The 17,580-nt window shown below is 43.2% G+C and overlaps 1 protein-coding gene across 6 annotated transcripts in view; it reads left to right on the top strand.

Annotated features, from left to right (window-relative positions):
• nav2a (neuron navigator 2a) overlaps nt 1-17,580 on the top strand; it is a 212,503-nt gene that overhangs the window by 100,689 nt on the left and 94,234 nt on the right. For 3 of the 6 annotated variants that reach the window (XM_031848283.1, XM_031848285.1, XM_031848284.1), the window contains exon 1: nt 3,188-4,615. The exons of 1 other annotated variant lie outside the window; for it this stretch is intronic. In XM_031848283.1, coding sequence (XP_031704143.1) covers nt 4,403-4,615 — 213 coding nt within the window. In that variant the 5' untranslated portion in view covers nt 3,188-4,402. Of the gene's footprint in view, nt 1-3,187; nt 4,616-12,002; nt 16,576-17,580 lie in introns of those variants that run through there. 2 more of the 6 variants (XM_031848282.1, XM_031848287.1) reach the window with 2 other exon arrangements.

The raw sequence follows: 17,580 nt of genomic DNA, 5'->3' as shown, positions 1-17,580 counted from the left end.
TGTGTGTGTGTGTGTGTGTGTGTGTGTGTGTGTGTGTGTGTGTGTGTGTGTGTGTGTGTGTGTGTGTGTGTGTGTGTGTGTGTGTGTGTGTGTGTGTGTGTGTGTGTGTGTGTGTGTGTGTGTGTGTGTGAGCAAAGAGACCAGTGTGTGTAGGTCAGGTTGTAGATCCTGTGCTGTCACGGTGGAAATGTCAGGCCGTTGCTCCAGTTAGCATAGCTCTTGTCAGTGAGAGCCCACTTGTTCTGCTTTGCTAACTCTGATAATGAAAACAATCATGTGTGTGTGTGTGTGTGTGTGTGTGTGTGTTTTAATTTTTATGAAACTGTGTGCGCGCGCGCAGTTTCATTTCATTTCATTTGCGGTGCATAAATATTGAAATATAGCGGTAGAATTGGCTGGATGATTGATGCTATGGAAATGGATCACTGTCAGCAGTATGAGCAATGCTCACATTAAACTATGAATACAATAAATATAGATTCACAAATAATAAATCAAGCACTTTGAAACAGAGTTATTATCGATTTTGCACTTTTATTATTAAATATGTGCTTTGTTCTCTTAATTTCTCTTAAAAACAATTGTAGGAGTGGTAAAAGGCAAATATATTCAGCTTGAACCAGGGGGTCAAAAATACCTCATGAGCCAAAATATACATTATAATACACAAACTATAACATAGATGAGTATACATATTTGCACCACAAGGCTGTGTTCAGACCAGTAAAAGTACAGGGGAGCAGTGTCTTGGCGTCTGATAAGCCTTCACTCATGATACCTCAATTTCATCGTCTCATCGACACCTGAGGTAACAAATGATTTAACGCCGTGCTGTTTCAGGTCTGAACACCTGGAAAGCCCAGAACCCCATGTCAGAGCTTGCCACAGTTAAATCAGTAATCGCACTATACTCCCTGATGTTGATAAATTCATATGTAATCTCTGCTGACACTTATCTCTCTCCATAGCTACAAAGCTCACAGCAAACACCCACCATCTATACCCCACACACATGTTTATTATTCTAAGAAGAAATACAGTATAAACACACAGAAGAAAGGCAGTGGGTGTCCTAGTTATTACTGTCAATACCGCCCATCTACAGCCAAGCCAGCTCTATTATTAGACTGCACTGGACTGTCATCAGGTATCTTCAAAGGTTGCTACATAAATCACATATTTTCCTGCTCTGCAAAGGTCTGTGACATGTTTACTATCACAGAGGATAGTAGGACAATAATGGAAGTTTCCCTTGTTATGTTATCTTTACTCTGTATGTTTTTCTTCTATCCATCCATATCTTCCTATTTGTGTCAGTCAGCGAGCCTGTGCGTGTTTTGATGTCAGGATATGGGCGTATTTTCAATCGGGGAGGCTTTTCACTCACCAACAGTTACAACATTGTCAGGAGTCTATGACGATGGGGAATATCTGCAGTAAGTGATCATCAAAAGGTAAATATCTGGAATAGAATTCAAATCAATTATAGTTTCAGAATGACATCATAATCGGTGTGATCTGCAGAATACATCGAATTTAGCACATAAAGAATTATGACAAGCTAAAAAAGAAGTGGTCTGAAGAAAATGTGCACTCATGACTGGATGAATATTGTAAGACATCAGAATCCATCAGAAATGTGTAAAACGCAGCCTAACTTGTGCGTTGATTAAAATAACTGGACCTACAAATCTATAATCACAAACTGTTTCAAATGTTTTAGACCCTCGGCATCACGTCATGCACACACACACGCACACCAAAACCACACTAAATCATAATAAGATATTAGTATTTACATAATTTAGGATTAATGTAACAGGATTAAGATTAACATACTAAACACATCCTCTGCTGGATTAAATTATTGCTCTTATAAATTCCGTGTGTGTGTGTGTGTGTGTGTGCGCGTGTGTGTGTGTGTGTGTGCGCGCGCGCGCGCCCATCCATCCATCCATCTCTACTTTCACTAATTCCAGTTTAGCTGCAGTGTGAACCGAGCGGATCGTTTCCACATTGAACTGGAATACTGAAAAGCGCTCTCCAGCGTTTAGTGACTCACCGGCTCTCTTTGTCTCTAATGCTGGTAATTTCTGGTAATTTGTTTGGTTTGGATTGTGGGAAGCAGCTGCTGTGTTTACGATGCTTTCTCTGTCATTTCAAGAAAGAGTAAATGACTTGTTAAGATCGAGATTTATAGCAATGAATTTCAGATGCATGCATTCATGGTCCTCAGAGGATGCACCTGAATTACTCCATCGATTTAAGCCCTCTACCCCCTTCGTAATGTCACGCCTGACAAACTTCTGTTCGAAGACATTTCACATTTTGTCTCACTGTGATCAGGTCTCATCCAAGCTTTATGACTCATCTGGCCAAATGAACTAACACTCAGTTTTGTGAAACTTCTCTGAACATACAAATGTATCTAAAGGCTTTAAAATCATTTTGGTTGTTAGGACTTAACTGTTTACAAATGTTGATTTACATTCAAATCTGTATGTAAATTCTTCTCTGAAGAGAGAAAATGCAGAACCTTCCCTGTTGAGTCAACACCTCAGAAGCTTTCGCTCAGCCTTCTGGGCTGATCTGATTTGACTTTATAATTTCATCTGTTTGTAACGGTTCATTCTGTTCATTGTCACACACTTTATTTTAAAACATACACTACATAATTACAGTCAAGCAAAGTAAAAACAAAACCCACAGCCATGCTAGTGTCTCATTGAGGAAGTGCATTGCCTCTGTGCTAGTTTGATCTAAATGCTAACATCAGCATGCTAGACAGCAACCTCCATTCCTGAAAAGTGAAGCCAATGTTGAAGTGCCTTAAACTTGCATTCTCTCTACTGACCAGCAGAGGGCGACTCCTCTGGTTGCAAAAAGAAGTCGGATTGTATGGAAGTCTATGAGAAAATGACTCAGTAAACATAGTAAACATGAGTTTATGGTCTCAATCTCTAGTTTTAAGTCTTCTTCAATAGCATGATTTTTATTTGGTAAATTATTGTCCATTTAGAGACAAATAGTAAAGTATGCTTTAGGGCGGGGCTACTTTGTGATTGACAGGTCGCTGCAGCTACCAGAGCAGAATACGGCGTCTCTACGTCACTCCTCCGCATTCCAAATATGATAACTTCACTTTACAAGATGGCGACGGCCGTAATCCAAGATGGTGACGGCCAAAATGACGAACTTCAAAACTGCAGTCCACAAACCAATTGGTAATATCAGGACAACTATGTCCTCTTCTTATATACAGTCTATGGTTTAGACATTGTATAATGTCGATGTTAGGCTTTGCACAAATCATTTTTTTGTTAAATTACCCATTTAATCTTATTTTTCATCAAACTAAAATATATCTCAAAGTAGACTGATGTGATTTGTTTCACATTGTTTCACGTGACCCACATGGATGCCGGAGGAGTGATTTGCCTAATTTCAAGATGTTGATACTAATTGCTCGTGGGATTCATGTCCTTCACAAGCAAAGAAAATGATCACAATTAATTGGCAACCCTTTAACTCGAAATGAGAATAAATGCCTCTATAGGATAGCAAGACAAACAAAGGAGGCTGGAGGAGCATACTGAGTAAATGTGTTGAGCTCTTCTCCACATATGTCAGTCCTGATCTAAGCCACACCTGCTGCTAACCACGACTTAGAGGGAGAGGGATAGAGGCAGCGGAGTGCAGTGTGTTTCAGGCTGTGTATTCACAGGCTGAGCAGTTGAAGCAGGCGGTCGCTGTGTCACTGCTGCGTGTTCTTTTTTTCTTCTCCATCTCTCCTCGACGGAGCTCGGTCCTTCCTCCTGACATCCTCAAGCGATGGTGTAATTAACACAGCTCTGTGGGAGAGGAGCTGCTCTGCCTCCTGTAGGATCCTTTTGCCAATCGCTGACTCTCACTCAGTGTTGGAAATAAGTGGGAGAGAACAGTCGCTCTGCCACCAGGCAACTGGGGAATCCTCCAAGTGAGAAGTGGGGTTTTTGATTTTCTCTCCTGGACTTTTTGCAGAGTTGATTTTCTCATTTCCACCTGGACACATTTTCTTTTTTACAGAATACTGTGAGGACACATTTGATCTTTTCTACAAGGTATAAAGAGCTGAAGCGACCAGGAAACAGGTGGAATTGGTGGGTTTTAAGCCCCCCTACTGCATGTCGGGGAGCTCAGCTCACCCCCCTGCTGAGATCCAGCAGGAGCAGTAAAGACCCGGACACCGAAAAATTACACACATTCCTTCGACCCAGTGGTGGATCAGTGTTTCTTCAGTCTGGTACAGAAGTAGCGTGACCATATGTGAGTTAACGAGGAGTCTTGCTGACTAAGTAGCAGAATTTCCAAACTCAGCGTGAGTAGGAGGGGAGCGTGCGGTCATCAGGCGGTCGGGGAGAAGATGCCAGCCATCCTGGTGGCCTCAAAGATGAAATCAGGACTCCCCAAACCGGTGCACAGCGCCCTGCCCATCCCCCAGACCCACAGCCGGCCTTCGGCTCTAGCTCTGCCTTCGGCGCCCCTCAAGACCCCCATCCCCTCGCTGGGCCAGCAGGTGGGCGCAGGACCCCGGAGAAGCATCACACCAGGGTCAGAGGCGGGAGAAGACTCTCAGGTCAGGGCGTAAAACTGTCACCTCCACCCACCCACTCAACCACGCCTGCTGAGCTTTAGCCCACTGACATCCATTCTTTTCATTAGATCTCCGTCCACCTGTTACTTATTACTCAGCCCTGGTGGAGGCTCACTGTCTACTCGAACAAGCGGTGATAGGAGGCAAACTTGTGCAGCTTAGTGAGTGCGTAGGTTCATTTTGAACACTGCTGGATGAGATAACGGATTTCCTGCCTCTGAAAGCCTCTCACCTTAAATGGTCTGTACAGAGCTCAGCAGGTATCTGGGGTATATTTGTTGACAATCTGTGCACACTAATTACGACAGTACATTATTTCTATTACGAGTTAGAGACTTTAGTGTCGGACAAGAATTAAATTATGAAGGAAAATCATTAACTCTGAGTCTGTCCGGCATTAACATGTGAAGACGATCAGTCTCGGCATGAAAGCCGTTTCTTTGCGAGACCATCAGTTGTCATCAATCACTTCACATTGTATCAGTGTGTTTATGTATTTCTTTGCTTCTTCTCTTCTCAGCCATAGGGGGCCCTTTGAATGATCACTTTTCTTGTAACTCGGCACATATCATTTCAGTACTTTTTTTTTTCTGGCTCAGTTTAGCACAACAGAAACAAAAAGCCAAATCCGGTCATTTTCCTGGAAGGAGACGGAGCAGGCTGCGTCTCTGCCTTCCAAGGATGGCAGCGTAGCAGGATATCAGGGTGGCTGTTTTGCTGTGTTTGTGTGAAACATTGGCAGCACTTAGCAACCCCACACAAACGGCTGCAGTGGCGAGAGGGAAGGTTGTTAACGCCATGTAAGGCAGTGAGGTGTCTCTGTCTGTGTGTGTGTGCGTGTTAGAGACCCAGCATGTGCACGTTTGGCAAACTGTCTTTTCAGTAAGCGGGACTTGGAGCTACAGAGGCGTCCAGCAACCGTTGTTGTTTAGGAGACAGATCTGAGTCTGGCGAGATGATGATCGCGTGAGGAGAAGATGCAGGAGCCCAAGCGCCGCCGGACACGGCACGCGTCCGCTGCTGGTGGCGTTTGTTTAGTGGCTAATCACGTTTTTTCTCGCTGACCTACTTTCCGTGACTTTCTCTCTTCTCTCTGTCTGTTTTTTTCCTCTCCATCCCCGTGGTGCTGATGAAGCAGCCGTTTTAACCCCCGGCTGGGTTAACCCTTGACCTTTCCGACCAGCAGCAGTGACGAGAATATTGCAGTCATGTGTTGAAATCCATCACTGCTGACTGTGTGTGTGTGTGTGTGTGTGTGTGTCCGCGTCAAGTGTTTTCTGAATTTTTAGGGAAGTGAATCACCTTACAGCTGCTGTTTTTATTGTCATTGTGAATCTGCCTTTTTTAGTCAATTTGGGATTTTTTTCAGTGATTGTGCACATGTATTTGAGTATCTGTGAAACCCACAGACTGTGAAATAAAACAACCCAGTCAGAAAGCTGCCTGGATCCGAAAACATGTGATTCAACATGCCATTCAGATATGGCTCCTCTTCCGATGTCACATGCAGGCGCCTTACAATACAGCCTATCTAAGTATCTCCACCAACAGCTTCAGAACTATCTTTGTAAAAGTGCATCCATAGTCTGTATATAAGAAGTGGACGTAGTCATCGTGATGTAACCCGTTGGTTTCTGCACTGCCGTTTTTAAGCGTCGAGTTCGGCGATTTGGCCGTCGCCATCTTGGTTTTTTGCAACCAGTGAACGGAAGTTAACATACGTGGACTGTAGAGGAGTGACGTAGAGACGCCGTATACGACTCTAGTAGTGGCAGCAACCTCTCAATCACAGTAAGCCCGCCCTGAAGCATACTCAGCTTTACGGTACATTTTACTCTAAATGGACCATAATTTACTAAATGAACTTCATGCTGTATTGAAGAAGACTTGAAACTAGAGATTGAGACCATAAACTCATGTTTACAATGTTTACTGAGGTAGTGAAACAAATGAGAAGTAGACTTCCAGGTTCATTTAGACAGACAGTATGAGGAACATAATGCCATTTTTGAACATTAAAGCATGTTAACATTGTTCTGTAGAAACTCTATTATACAAGCATGTACTTGAAAATGAGCATGATATGTCCCCTCTAACAGTACAGTGTTGTACATTATGTTTGTCCGCTCATTTTCAGCAGGCAATAATTGCTTGAAACAATGAATGCAGGTCAGCAGTGTCAGTTGCCTCATAGCTCAGTTTTATCGTCCTCATTTCTAGACGGTGTCTGCTGGGCTTCACTCTAGAGAATGACTGAACTAGAGGAAGGCCTGAGAGGCAGAATTGCGGTTGATGATTTGGTGCACAGACATCATTGGTCCTCAGAGTGAATCCAATCTGCTCTGAGGGCAAAGTGAGATGAGACGAGGCTCTCCGTAGACGAGGGGGCCGTCGTTTGATGCTTTCATGGCCAACTTGGGAGACACAATGTGTAAAGACTCTTTCTTTCAGTTTAGTAATCAGGGAAAGTGCAATCAGAACAATCTTTCTGGGGCTAACATTTCTCACCAACTTCCAACAATCATACAGGGAGAAAAATCCATCATGGGAGAGGCGGAGAGAACAATTCCAGCTCCCACAGTAGCAGCAAATAGACCTGAATCCAGTACAGTCATACTGCAAGAGTGGGTTGAGGTTTGTCACTTCTCAACTAGTACAATGTATCCCCCTTCTCTTACAATCTCTATCACAATCAGTTTATTTTTATTTCACCTTTATTGAACCAGGATTGTCTATTGAGATCGAAATCTAAAAGCCAAAGTTGAACGAACACGAAAGGAGGAAATATGAATAAAAATAATATAAACCAGGGATTTTTTTGAGGCATTCTAGGAAATGCAGGAAACTGGCTGAAGCAGAGGTAAAACAACATGTGCTTTAGGGACATACACAAAATGCATTGAACATGACTCTACCGGCAGCACGTGTTTGCAGGTATCTGAAGGATTAGTGGAGCCGTGGCAGAGGGTAGACGAGGCTCCTGCTCCTCACAAACATCCAGCTGGATGACCCAGTTGGCACTAAGCACACAAACATGCTGTGTACACCTGTAACAAAGAGTTAATCTATAATGCAGCAAGAGCAGCGGGAGGCAGGGAGAAACATCCAGGCCGTGTTTCTAGACAGGAGGGAGGACTGCTCTGTGTGTGTGTGTGTGTGTGTGTGTGTGTGTGTGTGTGTGTGTGTGTGTGTGTGTGTGTGTGTGTGTGTGTGTGTGTGTGTGTGTGTGTGTGTGTGTGTGTGTGTGTGTGTGTGTGTGTGTGTGTGTGTGTGTGTGTGTGTGTGTGTGTGTGTGTGAGAAAGCGTAAAGTCTGGCACAATCTTCAGAATCTGATGTGAAGGTGATAGCCTGGAAATGTGTGAATGGTATTTGAAGCTGTTTGCTGTGTGTGTGTGTGTGTTTGTGTGTGTGTTTGTGGTCTTTCCGTCTCTAGTGTGACACCGAATGAAATGACAAGCTGCTGTAACCTTTAGCCTTTTACCATACTGTTGTTATTACAGAGAGAGCAAAGCCTTGCACAGATACTCTGCTGCCCTCTAGTGGCTGTTTCTTTACACTACATCCAATTCCATTCACTGGCAGGAGAGAGAGAGAGAGCGAGAGAGAGAGAGAGTGTGTGTGTGCATTCAAGGCCACAGTCTTTGCTTCTCTATTCATCTTGAATGCCTCACTTTTATCCCCGACCACCTTTCACTTTGTCTCTCTCCCCCTGTTTTCTTTCACCCTCGTTCTATCACTCTTTCATTTTCTTTTTTCTCCAAGTGTTCATTGTTGCCAGCTCATTAATTCTTAGCTACAGCTTTGAAAAAGGAAAAAGGTTCAAACGCAGAATCTCTGAAAGCCACATTCACAGCAGGAGAGCCTGAAAAATAAAATCTGATGCTACGTGGAGCGTGCACAGTCCTTTATAAGTCATGAACACACACACACACACGAGCGCACAGCCACACAGAGAGAGATTTGTCCGTGTGCCGGTGAGATAAGGAGCTCCTATCTTAATAAGTATCTTTCCAGATAACGGCTTAAGTCCGGCTCTGTGTAAAGACTGGCTTTATTAGACTCATTATGAAAGCTCATCTGAGCCTGGGAACTGAACACAAATAATATAAAAACATAGTGAAGAGGGTCGCAGGTCACCTCTGCTAACATTTACTCAGACGATCGTCTTGTAAATAAACCAGGATCCACAATTTAGGCAGCCTGCCTTCAGGAGAGAGAAGCTTAGTCTGGATATTAAATCATCACGGTGTGATAGATTCATCAGCTTTATTAATTCAACTTCCTCCGTTCTTGAAGATATGTAATCGCCCGAGTTCATTTGAATTATTTAAATTGGTTGTAATTTCATTCTGGGAATTGGTTTGACCCCTGCTATACTCAGCGCTATGTGTGAACTCATTTGATTATTGTGGATTCAAAGCTAATTAAATGACCCTTAATGGCAAACTAAGGGTCCATGGAGGTGGATTGTAGAGATTAGACTTGATATATCTATATATACATTTAACCAGGCAAGAAAACCGGCGATGACATTATATTTAGTTAGTTATACATTCATGTAAATTGTACTTCTTGAAGTAATGCCTGTATTTCCCCTCTAACATTAAATACATATAAATAGCCTTAAAGTGGGAATCCTTAAGATTTCAGTCCTGGTTGATTTAGAATTTATTTTCGAGTGAGAACAGTTATCTAAGATTAGAGTTTAGAAGTCCGGAGTCTACACATGACCTTCCATGTTTTCAGAATTGTGTGCCAAATTCCAAGAAAAACTGTGATAAAGATTTTTTCCAGGATGTCGCCACAGACACTACATTTACTGCAAATACAGAAATATTGCAATACTTTCATAAGTTGGTTATAGGCTCAGTCCCCATTGTGTTACACACATTTATTTCAAATCTTGGAGATTGCCGCCTTTAAACAGTTGCTAGCTCAAGATAGTTCCATTAGTTTAGTTAAATTTGCTGATTGGGTCGGGATGTGACGGCAGGGACGAGCAGTTTTAAGATTTCATCTTGAGTCTGTCAATTTGGTGCTTTTTTGACATTTTCTTAAATAAATTTAAGAGACTACGTGATAATGATCATAATACATTGTTGCAGCACTAATAGAAATAAAGAGCCATGCTGTCCCTTCTTGGTTAAAATGCTATTTTGAAGGATTTTCAAGCCAGACGTGTGATTCTAGAGAATTAAAAACACCAAACGGAGCTTTTCAGCATGATACGGTCCAAATTAAAATAAATTATTTAATATCTGCATCTTCAGTCTGCAAATGTCAGCATCAACCTCTAAAACCATCTCACTTGACCCGGAGAAAAGATCTGTCTCTCATGCCTTGAGCCCCCCCCCCCCCCCCTCCTCCTCCGCATCCTGTGAAAGGCAATAATGACTTTTTTATGGCTCTTATAACCAGCGAGAGTCTCCTGACAACCCGGCCCAGCAGGTGAGAGTGAAAGGCAGAGCACCACCGTGCTGCATTGGATTGCTAATGTCCTCCTGCCCGCCCGGAGGAGGACAGATTGGCTTGGGGGGGGGGGGGGGGGGACTATATTGCTCCTTTTTTGTTTTTATTACCATGACAAAGGGCCACACATACACATATGTCTCCTCTGGAGGAGATACAAGTTAAAGCCAGATTTAATGGATGTTTTAGCGATTCATTGTTGGAGAGTTCATTGTTCAAAGGAATAACCGAGGTTTTAACAGACTGCGAGAGTTCACACAAAGCACAGGACAAAAAAAGGGACATGTCTTGTTTGGTGTTCTGAGTGATCCTCATGGATTCAACTCATGCGCTTTATCATTTTGTGCTTGTATCTGTCGCAGTTGTCAAGTGAAAGTCTCATTTTCAAAACGGAAAGCCTTCAGAAAGCGTCAAAAAGTGTTCTTTTTGTCAAAATGAAATCAAGCCTTTTTTTTCGTTTCCTGAAAGCTGACACTTTGGAGATAAGAGGTTTTCACCCAACAGCGACCACACGTGTGTTACAATCAGCATCGGACAGGAGGAAGCCCGTGTTGCTGTTGATAAGAGCGACAAAACGCACTCTCTCAGGGAGAGATGGTCGTCCTGCAGATTCATCATGGCGGGGTTGATACCAACAGAGGCTTCACTCACAGGCAGACTATGCGGTCAGATGGTGAGATAGCAGCAGACCTGAAGGCTGTGGCTTTTATCTGAGGGTGAGGAGTCGGGTGCTCCCCCAGCAGCCACCTGAGCTGCTTTTCACAGGGAAATGGCACAAAAAACCCACTGGCCTGGGCCTGTGCCGTGTTTGTTGAAGGATTCTTTTACAGATATTGAAAGATTTGTTGGGTTTCTACATCCAACTTTACTCCAGGATGCGTGTTGGTTCATGTTTTAGTTGAAACATTGGTTTAATTGTTATTTTTTGAAATATATATGAACAACTGTAGCTGTGATAGCTGTTTTTTCAAAAAGTGGAGCTTTTGAATGTAACTGAGACACTTCTTCCTGTTGTAAAGGATTTTACCTGCTAGCTTAAACTTCTTTTTTTTATGTGATTAAAAAATGCAATGATTTTTTTACTTGAAAAAATAATCAGAAAGCTCGTATGAAAAAGTAAAGCTTGTACAGTAGCGATATTACACTTTGATCTCAAAGAGTAAATGTTATGTTGCAAAGAAAACCTGTTCTTATTCAGCCAATGTCGAGATTCAGGGTTTTGTTTTGTTGGATGGCAGGAAAGTAAAATCACAAAACACATTTTGTTATCAATAACTCACTCAGCTGCTGGAGGAATTTCAAAGAGGTTTTAAAGTGTCACGTCTACCTTTTGAGTTTTTCATATGCTGTTCGATATCTTCTCAAAAAACTACAAATTCAAGAGAAAATGTGCCAGTTTTTGCATTTACACCGTGAAAGGCTCGTTGTTTTTTGAGGATGTTCATGATCATATGGCAGTTGGCTCCAGTTGTAATGACCTCATCTCTGCCTAATGCGTCTCGATCAGATTCCACTTCCTGTGCGGTTGTCCCCTCGCCTTCCTGTGTGAGGTAATTTCTGAGAACGTAACCATATTAATTAAGGGCCGGGCATCTGCTTCTCCTGAGTCAACGTCCTTCCATTGATTTCTCCCCCCCCCCCCAAGGTGCCCTCCTCTCCTCAGTTTCTCTCCTTGTCTCCTTCCCTTTGCGTTAGTTGTCACAGGGAGCCACTTGGCGCAGACAAACGGGTCATTGTGAGCGGCGCCCCCTGGGGAATTAGCGGTTAGACTAACGCAATCAGCTCCATCTCTGTCTGGAAACAGAAGGCAGTGTGGAAAAAAGGAGGAGAGGCCAGGAGGTAGAGGTCAGCGGGGCTGAAGTCACCCTCCCCAGAGGCCCGTGTCCCGGGTCAACCAGGACCGAGAGGCAGGTTGGATGAGCTCTGTGGAGCCAGCAGAGAGACGATGACGCCTGCTGGTCAGGTTTTGATACAACAGCTGAAAAACACAGAAATATGATGTACCGCTTATTAACTATGTACGTTTTATTACAATTTGGGTCTTGTGTTTATAGATTTGGTAATTTTTCCTGCCAGTTATCAGCGTTTCCTCACCATCGATCGTGAAAAGATTGGGTGTCATGGCGACATTTGGAGAAGCAACATGAGCGGTCACGTTCAGACAGACCGATGTAAACAAACCCTCATTTTAATGTTCTGTATAACCAATTTATTTAGAAGAGAAAACCGCAATGCATGTTGAAACGACTACCCAAGATGTCTCTATAAACTTACATTTATTTCACCTGCCATAGCTACTGTAGCTGTGCATGCACGTTTTACGATACAAAGTAAACTTTTTAGGGCTCTTATCACCTAGATGTACAGCAGACTACCATATAAAACCTTGATATAACACCCTATAGTTAATAGTTCACACTATGCTTCTTCCCGCTGCGGAGGTTCTGAGCTGTGCTCAGAGTTTGATGTGACTCTTCAGTGTAAACAGACACGGATACAGCTACGAAATATCTCTTGGCTTTCCGTCAGCTCTGTGGTGAAGAAAAGATGACAGAGTGGATTTTCTCATCTCAGCTTCACGGAGCATTTTTATGATTTCAACCTGGCTCAACAAGGCGTGTGTGTGTGTGTGTGTGTGTGTGTGTGTTGTTCTGCATGTTTGCACTCGCTCAGTTGACACAGTCGGCCTCTAAGCTTCCCTGATAAGTGTTGAATTAGAAGATGGGACTGTTAATCTGCCATCCACAAAGCTTTTCAGTCACTCTAAACACATCAAGTCTCTCCCACACATCATCACACACATCATCACACACACACACCCTAACACACATACACACATACACCCTAACACACTAACAAAGTGCATACAAGACAAACATATTTAATGAAAAATTACATCTCAACCATCTGCCTGAAAAATGAATGTGCTGCATCATAAATACTGGATAAAAACCCTGAGACAAGAGCTTTAGTTTAAACCCATTTTATTTGATGTTTCTACAACACTTTGAGTTAATGTGTCCAAAACATAAAGAAGTAAAGAAACATTTGATATATTAACTCAAAAATGTCAATCAAGTTGCTAATAGATTTCTTAAGTTTTGGATATATTAACTCCCTTTGACTTTATTTTATTCTGAAAACATTTTAAAGGTGTTCACCTACAACTGTGGCACCTTTACTGTATCTGAAGATACAACAACATGAAGCACTGATTGTTTAAATGTTGATTAATTGATAAGGTGGCCTCTGCTGGAAATAAATTGAAAAATTATATATTTAAATCACAGATGGTTTCTGTTCAGGTGACATTGACTAAACTGTCTAAGTAATATATTTGTATTCATGTTACCTGCTTAGTTGATAACTTTTTATTGCACATGTGAAGTGAAACAGTTTTACAAATGTGACACCAGACAATTCGTCATCTTTAATGTGCTTCTATACCACATCATGTAAAGATGTAGAAGAGAAGAAGTCAATAAAAAGACAGATAAAGTAGTCAGTCTACCTCCACAGCAGACCCCTGTCCCATTGCTTTTGTGCATGTCTCTCTACCCCCAGCGAAGTCCATATGTCCCTCACCCCCATCCCTCACCCAGACCGGGAGCAGCCAGGCAGCAGGGCAACCCCAACCACCACCATCCCCCCAATCTTCCTCCCCAGCCTCGAGAGCTCTGAGGTGGGGGTCCCTCAAAACAAAAGGCCCTCCCTGGCGGGGTGATTCCCCCCATTGTCCCTGACACACTGAGGTTTATCTGGGACTGTGAAAGGAACCATACTCAGCCCATTCACTGGGGCTGCACTTAATGAGCTTGTTGAAGGCCTGTGCTAAAACTGTTAAACACAAACACTAAATGCTGACATACTCTCTTCTTGTAGAGCCAGAATGTCATTAAATCAATGCTAGTCAGGAGCAATGGGGGACTGTGTGGTAGGCTGAGTGGAAGGGTTTCCTTCTGTGGTGTGTGAAATATAGAAAAAGTGCTGCATGTGTGATACAAATATTTTGATTTCCACCTGTAATGGCAACCTGCAAAATCCACTTTATATTGTTTAATTCACATTTTGGGTGTCATTTGCTTATTGATGCAGTGATTCAGCCATCACTAGCGCCGCGGCTCTAGTGATGGCAAAGTCAGTTTGTCCACCACTTTGGGACATACGATGGGTTGCCATTACAGTTTTTTTGTGAAATGTCTCTGCAACTGTTTGATCGATTGCTTTGAAATTTGGTACCGATATTCATGGTGCTGAGAGGATGATCACCATCAGGTGAAATACCTGAAAAACTAATGACAGTCCAATCAGCATGCAATCAGCATCAGCTGTACTTTTAGTTTACTGCTGATTAGCAGATGTTAGCATGCTAACCACTAAAATGAGATGGTGACCATGGTAAACATTACACTTGGGCTGCAGTCCAATAGTTTTTTTTTGATAGGAAAGTTCTTAACTGATTGAAATGCATCAAAGTATCTCAGTGGTAGCCCTGATAACAGCAGGTTGATCTCTAAGTGCAAAGGAAAGGAGATTTGATGCTTCATTACTTATCTCCTTTAGCAAAGGAAACAAGATCATTTTGTCCCACAATTCCTTGCAGAAGCAACATTTAAGGCGATGCGTCATTCGTCTCTCATCAACATCCACTGTAGCTGTTTTATTGTACACTACGGATAAATTGAAAACATCCTTCATCACTTTACTCACTTTTTTTTTTTTTTTAAGAAACATCCGCCGTTGCATAGTGTGCAGTGGGATTCTCTTAGCATGCAGATGTCTTTTCCTACATCTTTACAAATTCTCCTTCACGTGACGTTTTCCATTGAGGTCTATCCACTATCAGTTAGTGTAGGTTTCATTGTGACTTCCTCCTCGTTTGATATTCTGTTGATGAAGTCTGAGATTCTTTCAGTGAATCTTTTTTTTTTCCTTTTTGTTTTGTCTGCGGTGGCTATCGTACATGCAGACATTTGCAACTGAAATGCACTGCAAACCACAAGTCCAAGCGTCAACCATCGTTGACACACAATGCTCACACATGTGCCCTACAAAGCAACAAGCCGGTCTTAGCGTGTTGTTCATGACATTCAGGTTAAATTCACTGACAGTGGAACACTTTGACGTGCATTTCAGCTGCAAACGTCTCTTTTTTTTTAAACATAAAATGCATAATTTTCCTCCAGACAAAGAGTGTAAAAAAACATCACATGTCGTTACTTTATGCTGTCTACATGGCTTCAGTCTTATTGTTGTATCGTGAAGCTTAAAGTGTTTTTGTAGTGCCTGCTGGAAGTGATCATGCATCCCCCCTACTGTGGGAACTTTCTATAAATCTTGGGCCTTTCCCAAAATTCAAATTCGGCTTGTAATTTGTGGTTGGTGGTGGGGTGTGTGTGTGTGTATACAGGGGCTTGGATCACGCTCAACGATGTGTGCTACGGACTTGCTTCCACGCACACTCACACATACAGTACATAAATGCTTAGGTTAGGTCCCCGTTGTACACATGAACATAAATACACACAAGCAGCTGCTGTAATGTGATGTGGGTGACGGCTGATCAGAGACCGGACTGCTCCGTCTCTGGTCGGGGAAAATAAAACCCTTCTTTTTTTTTTTTTAACAGACAGCAGAGGAGCTGGTTTAAGAAATAATAAATAGAAAAGAGACGGTTAGCGTTGAGTTCTGCGTGGTTTGGCCCCTGAGCTCTGCACTTCCCACTCTTTAGTCCCTCATCTGTTATCAAGGGTGCACTGATCCTCCCTTTTTTTCCCGCACTTTTATTTTTTCATAGAGGGGCTCGACTCTCGGGGGAAGGGTGCAAGAAGGTTAAGAGGTCTGTTCTTTTCTCTTCCTTTCTCCTCCGCATAGGACCGATGGTCCATTGAAGACCAATAGCACACTGTGTTGCCGTGGGCAAAAGAGGAGGGGAAGGGGGGGGAATCTCCTCCTCCTCTTCCTCCTCCTCCTCCTCCTCCTCTCGGTGCATTTGGTTTGGCTGTCTCTCACAGCCGCAGCAGAGGCCGCAGAGCTCCTCTTGCCTTTCGCCTCCTGCGTTTGTTTTTCCCTCCTCCGTGTCCCAGAGTGGGTGGAGAGAAGCTGGAGGCGCTGAGCTCACCCCCCCCCCCTCAGGCACACAGAGACCTGCTGGGGCTCGAGCAAGCAGCAGCTCTCCCATTTCCCCTGGATCTACATGGTGCACTCATTCAGGACATTTTGCTCAAACCTGCAACCTCCTTCTTGGATTCAGTTTTTTCCCCATGTGGATTTTTTTTTTTGTGTTCAGCTGCAGCTCTGTGGGGTCCAGCTGTAGTCTATACCTGGTTCTGATGGCTTACATTTGGGCCTGGCTGGCCAACCAACAGTCCTCCTCAGTGTGAGGCAGGTGTCTCCGAGGAAGGAAGCTGCAAGAAGCAACATGAGTTTGATGTTGTGCCGCTGGGAGCAGAACAATTTCACCATGAAACTGGTAGGCTGAACACTTCCAGGTCACCACACAGGTCAAACACCAGGGGGCAGTTAAAGAAATGCATCTTAGTTATTTTCTGTGTATATACAATTTTGAATCGCAGGCAGTTTTTCTGTTGTTGACAGTCCTTTTATCAATACAGTGTTCACATCTTTATCCTGCCTTTCTTGCTTGACGCTGCAGCTTCAGGACATGTCTCACTTAGATTTTTTATTTTCCCACTGTGTGTTTATGTACCGGTGAAAATGCTTGTCTCATCAGCCCAAAGCCTTACAGTAGCTGTGGTGTTGGATTAGCAGCGGCCGTTTTAATATCATAGGAAAGTGCTGAAGGCGTGCGTCCCGGTTTTCCCCCTCACCTGATACTAGCCTCACTTTGATGTCTGCATGGAAACTTAAAATAGACTTTGCGAAAAATTCAACCAGAGTTTTGGGGCACATTCGTGTGTTTCTGTGTGTGCATTCTGCTATTAAGCATTTATAAGAAAAAGGGCAGTCTTCGGTTCTGCTTTGTTGCCTGCTGTTTGATGTGATATGAGCACCAACAGAGATGGTAAATATTCAGCAGGATCTGGGACGCTGTGATAAAACACAGGGCCGGTCAGGTGCAGAATGGTCGCGTGGGGCAACAAATGAGGAAAAAAAAGATCTTTGGAATGGCTGTGTGATAAAAGTAGGAAGCAGCAGATTTAATAAAAGTCAGTTTGTATAATGAGCACCCTGTTGAGTTTGCACATAACACAGATGGATGGGACACTCTCTCTTTCTTTCTCTCTCTCTCTCTTTCTTTCTGCCATCGTCCTTATCTGGATCTGCCGGGTCCACAGAGGAAGGGGAGATGGAAGCAGAGGAGGTTATTACCCAAGTCTAGAGATGAGCCGATAAGAAGGCTAGTTTAATTACACACCGCTAACCTCCACACAGCATGACTGACGGGATGCCGGTGGGCTACAGGGTCAGTGTGTGTGTGTGTGTGTGTGTGTGTGTGTGTGTGTGTGTGTGTGTG

The sequence above is a fragment of the Anarrhichthys ocellatus genome, unplaced genomic scaffold, assembly GCF_004355925.1.
Source record: "Anarrhichthys ocellatus isolate YVR2014 unplaced genomic scaffold, GSC_Weel_1.0 scaffold8, whole genome shotgun sequence".
Classification (NCBI taxonomy): Eukaryota; Metazoa; Chordata; class Actinopteri; order Perciformes; family Anarhichadidae; genus Anarrhichthys; species Anarrhichthys ocellatus.
The sequence above is the reverse complement of the archived record's forward strand: the minus strand, read 5'-3'. Positions and strand labels throughout refer to the sequence as shown.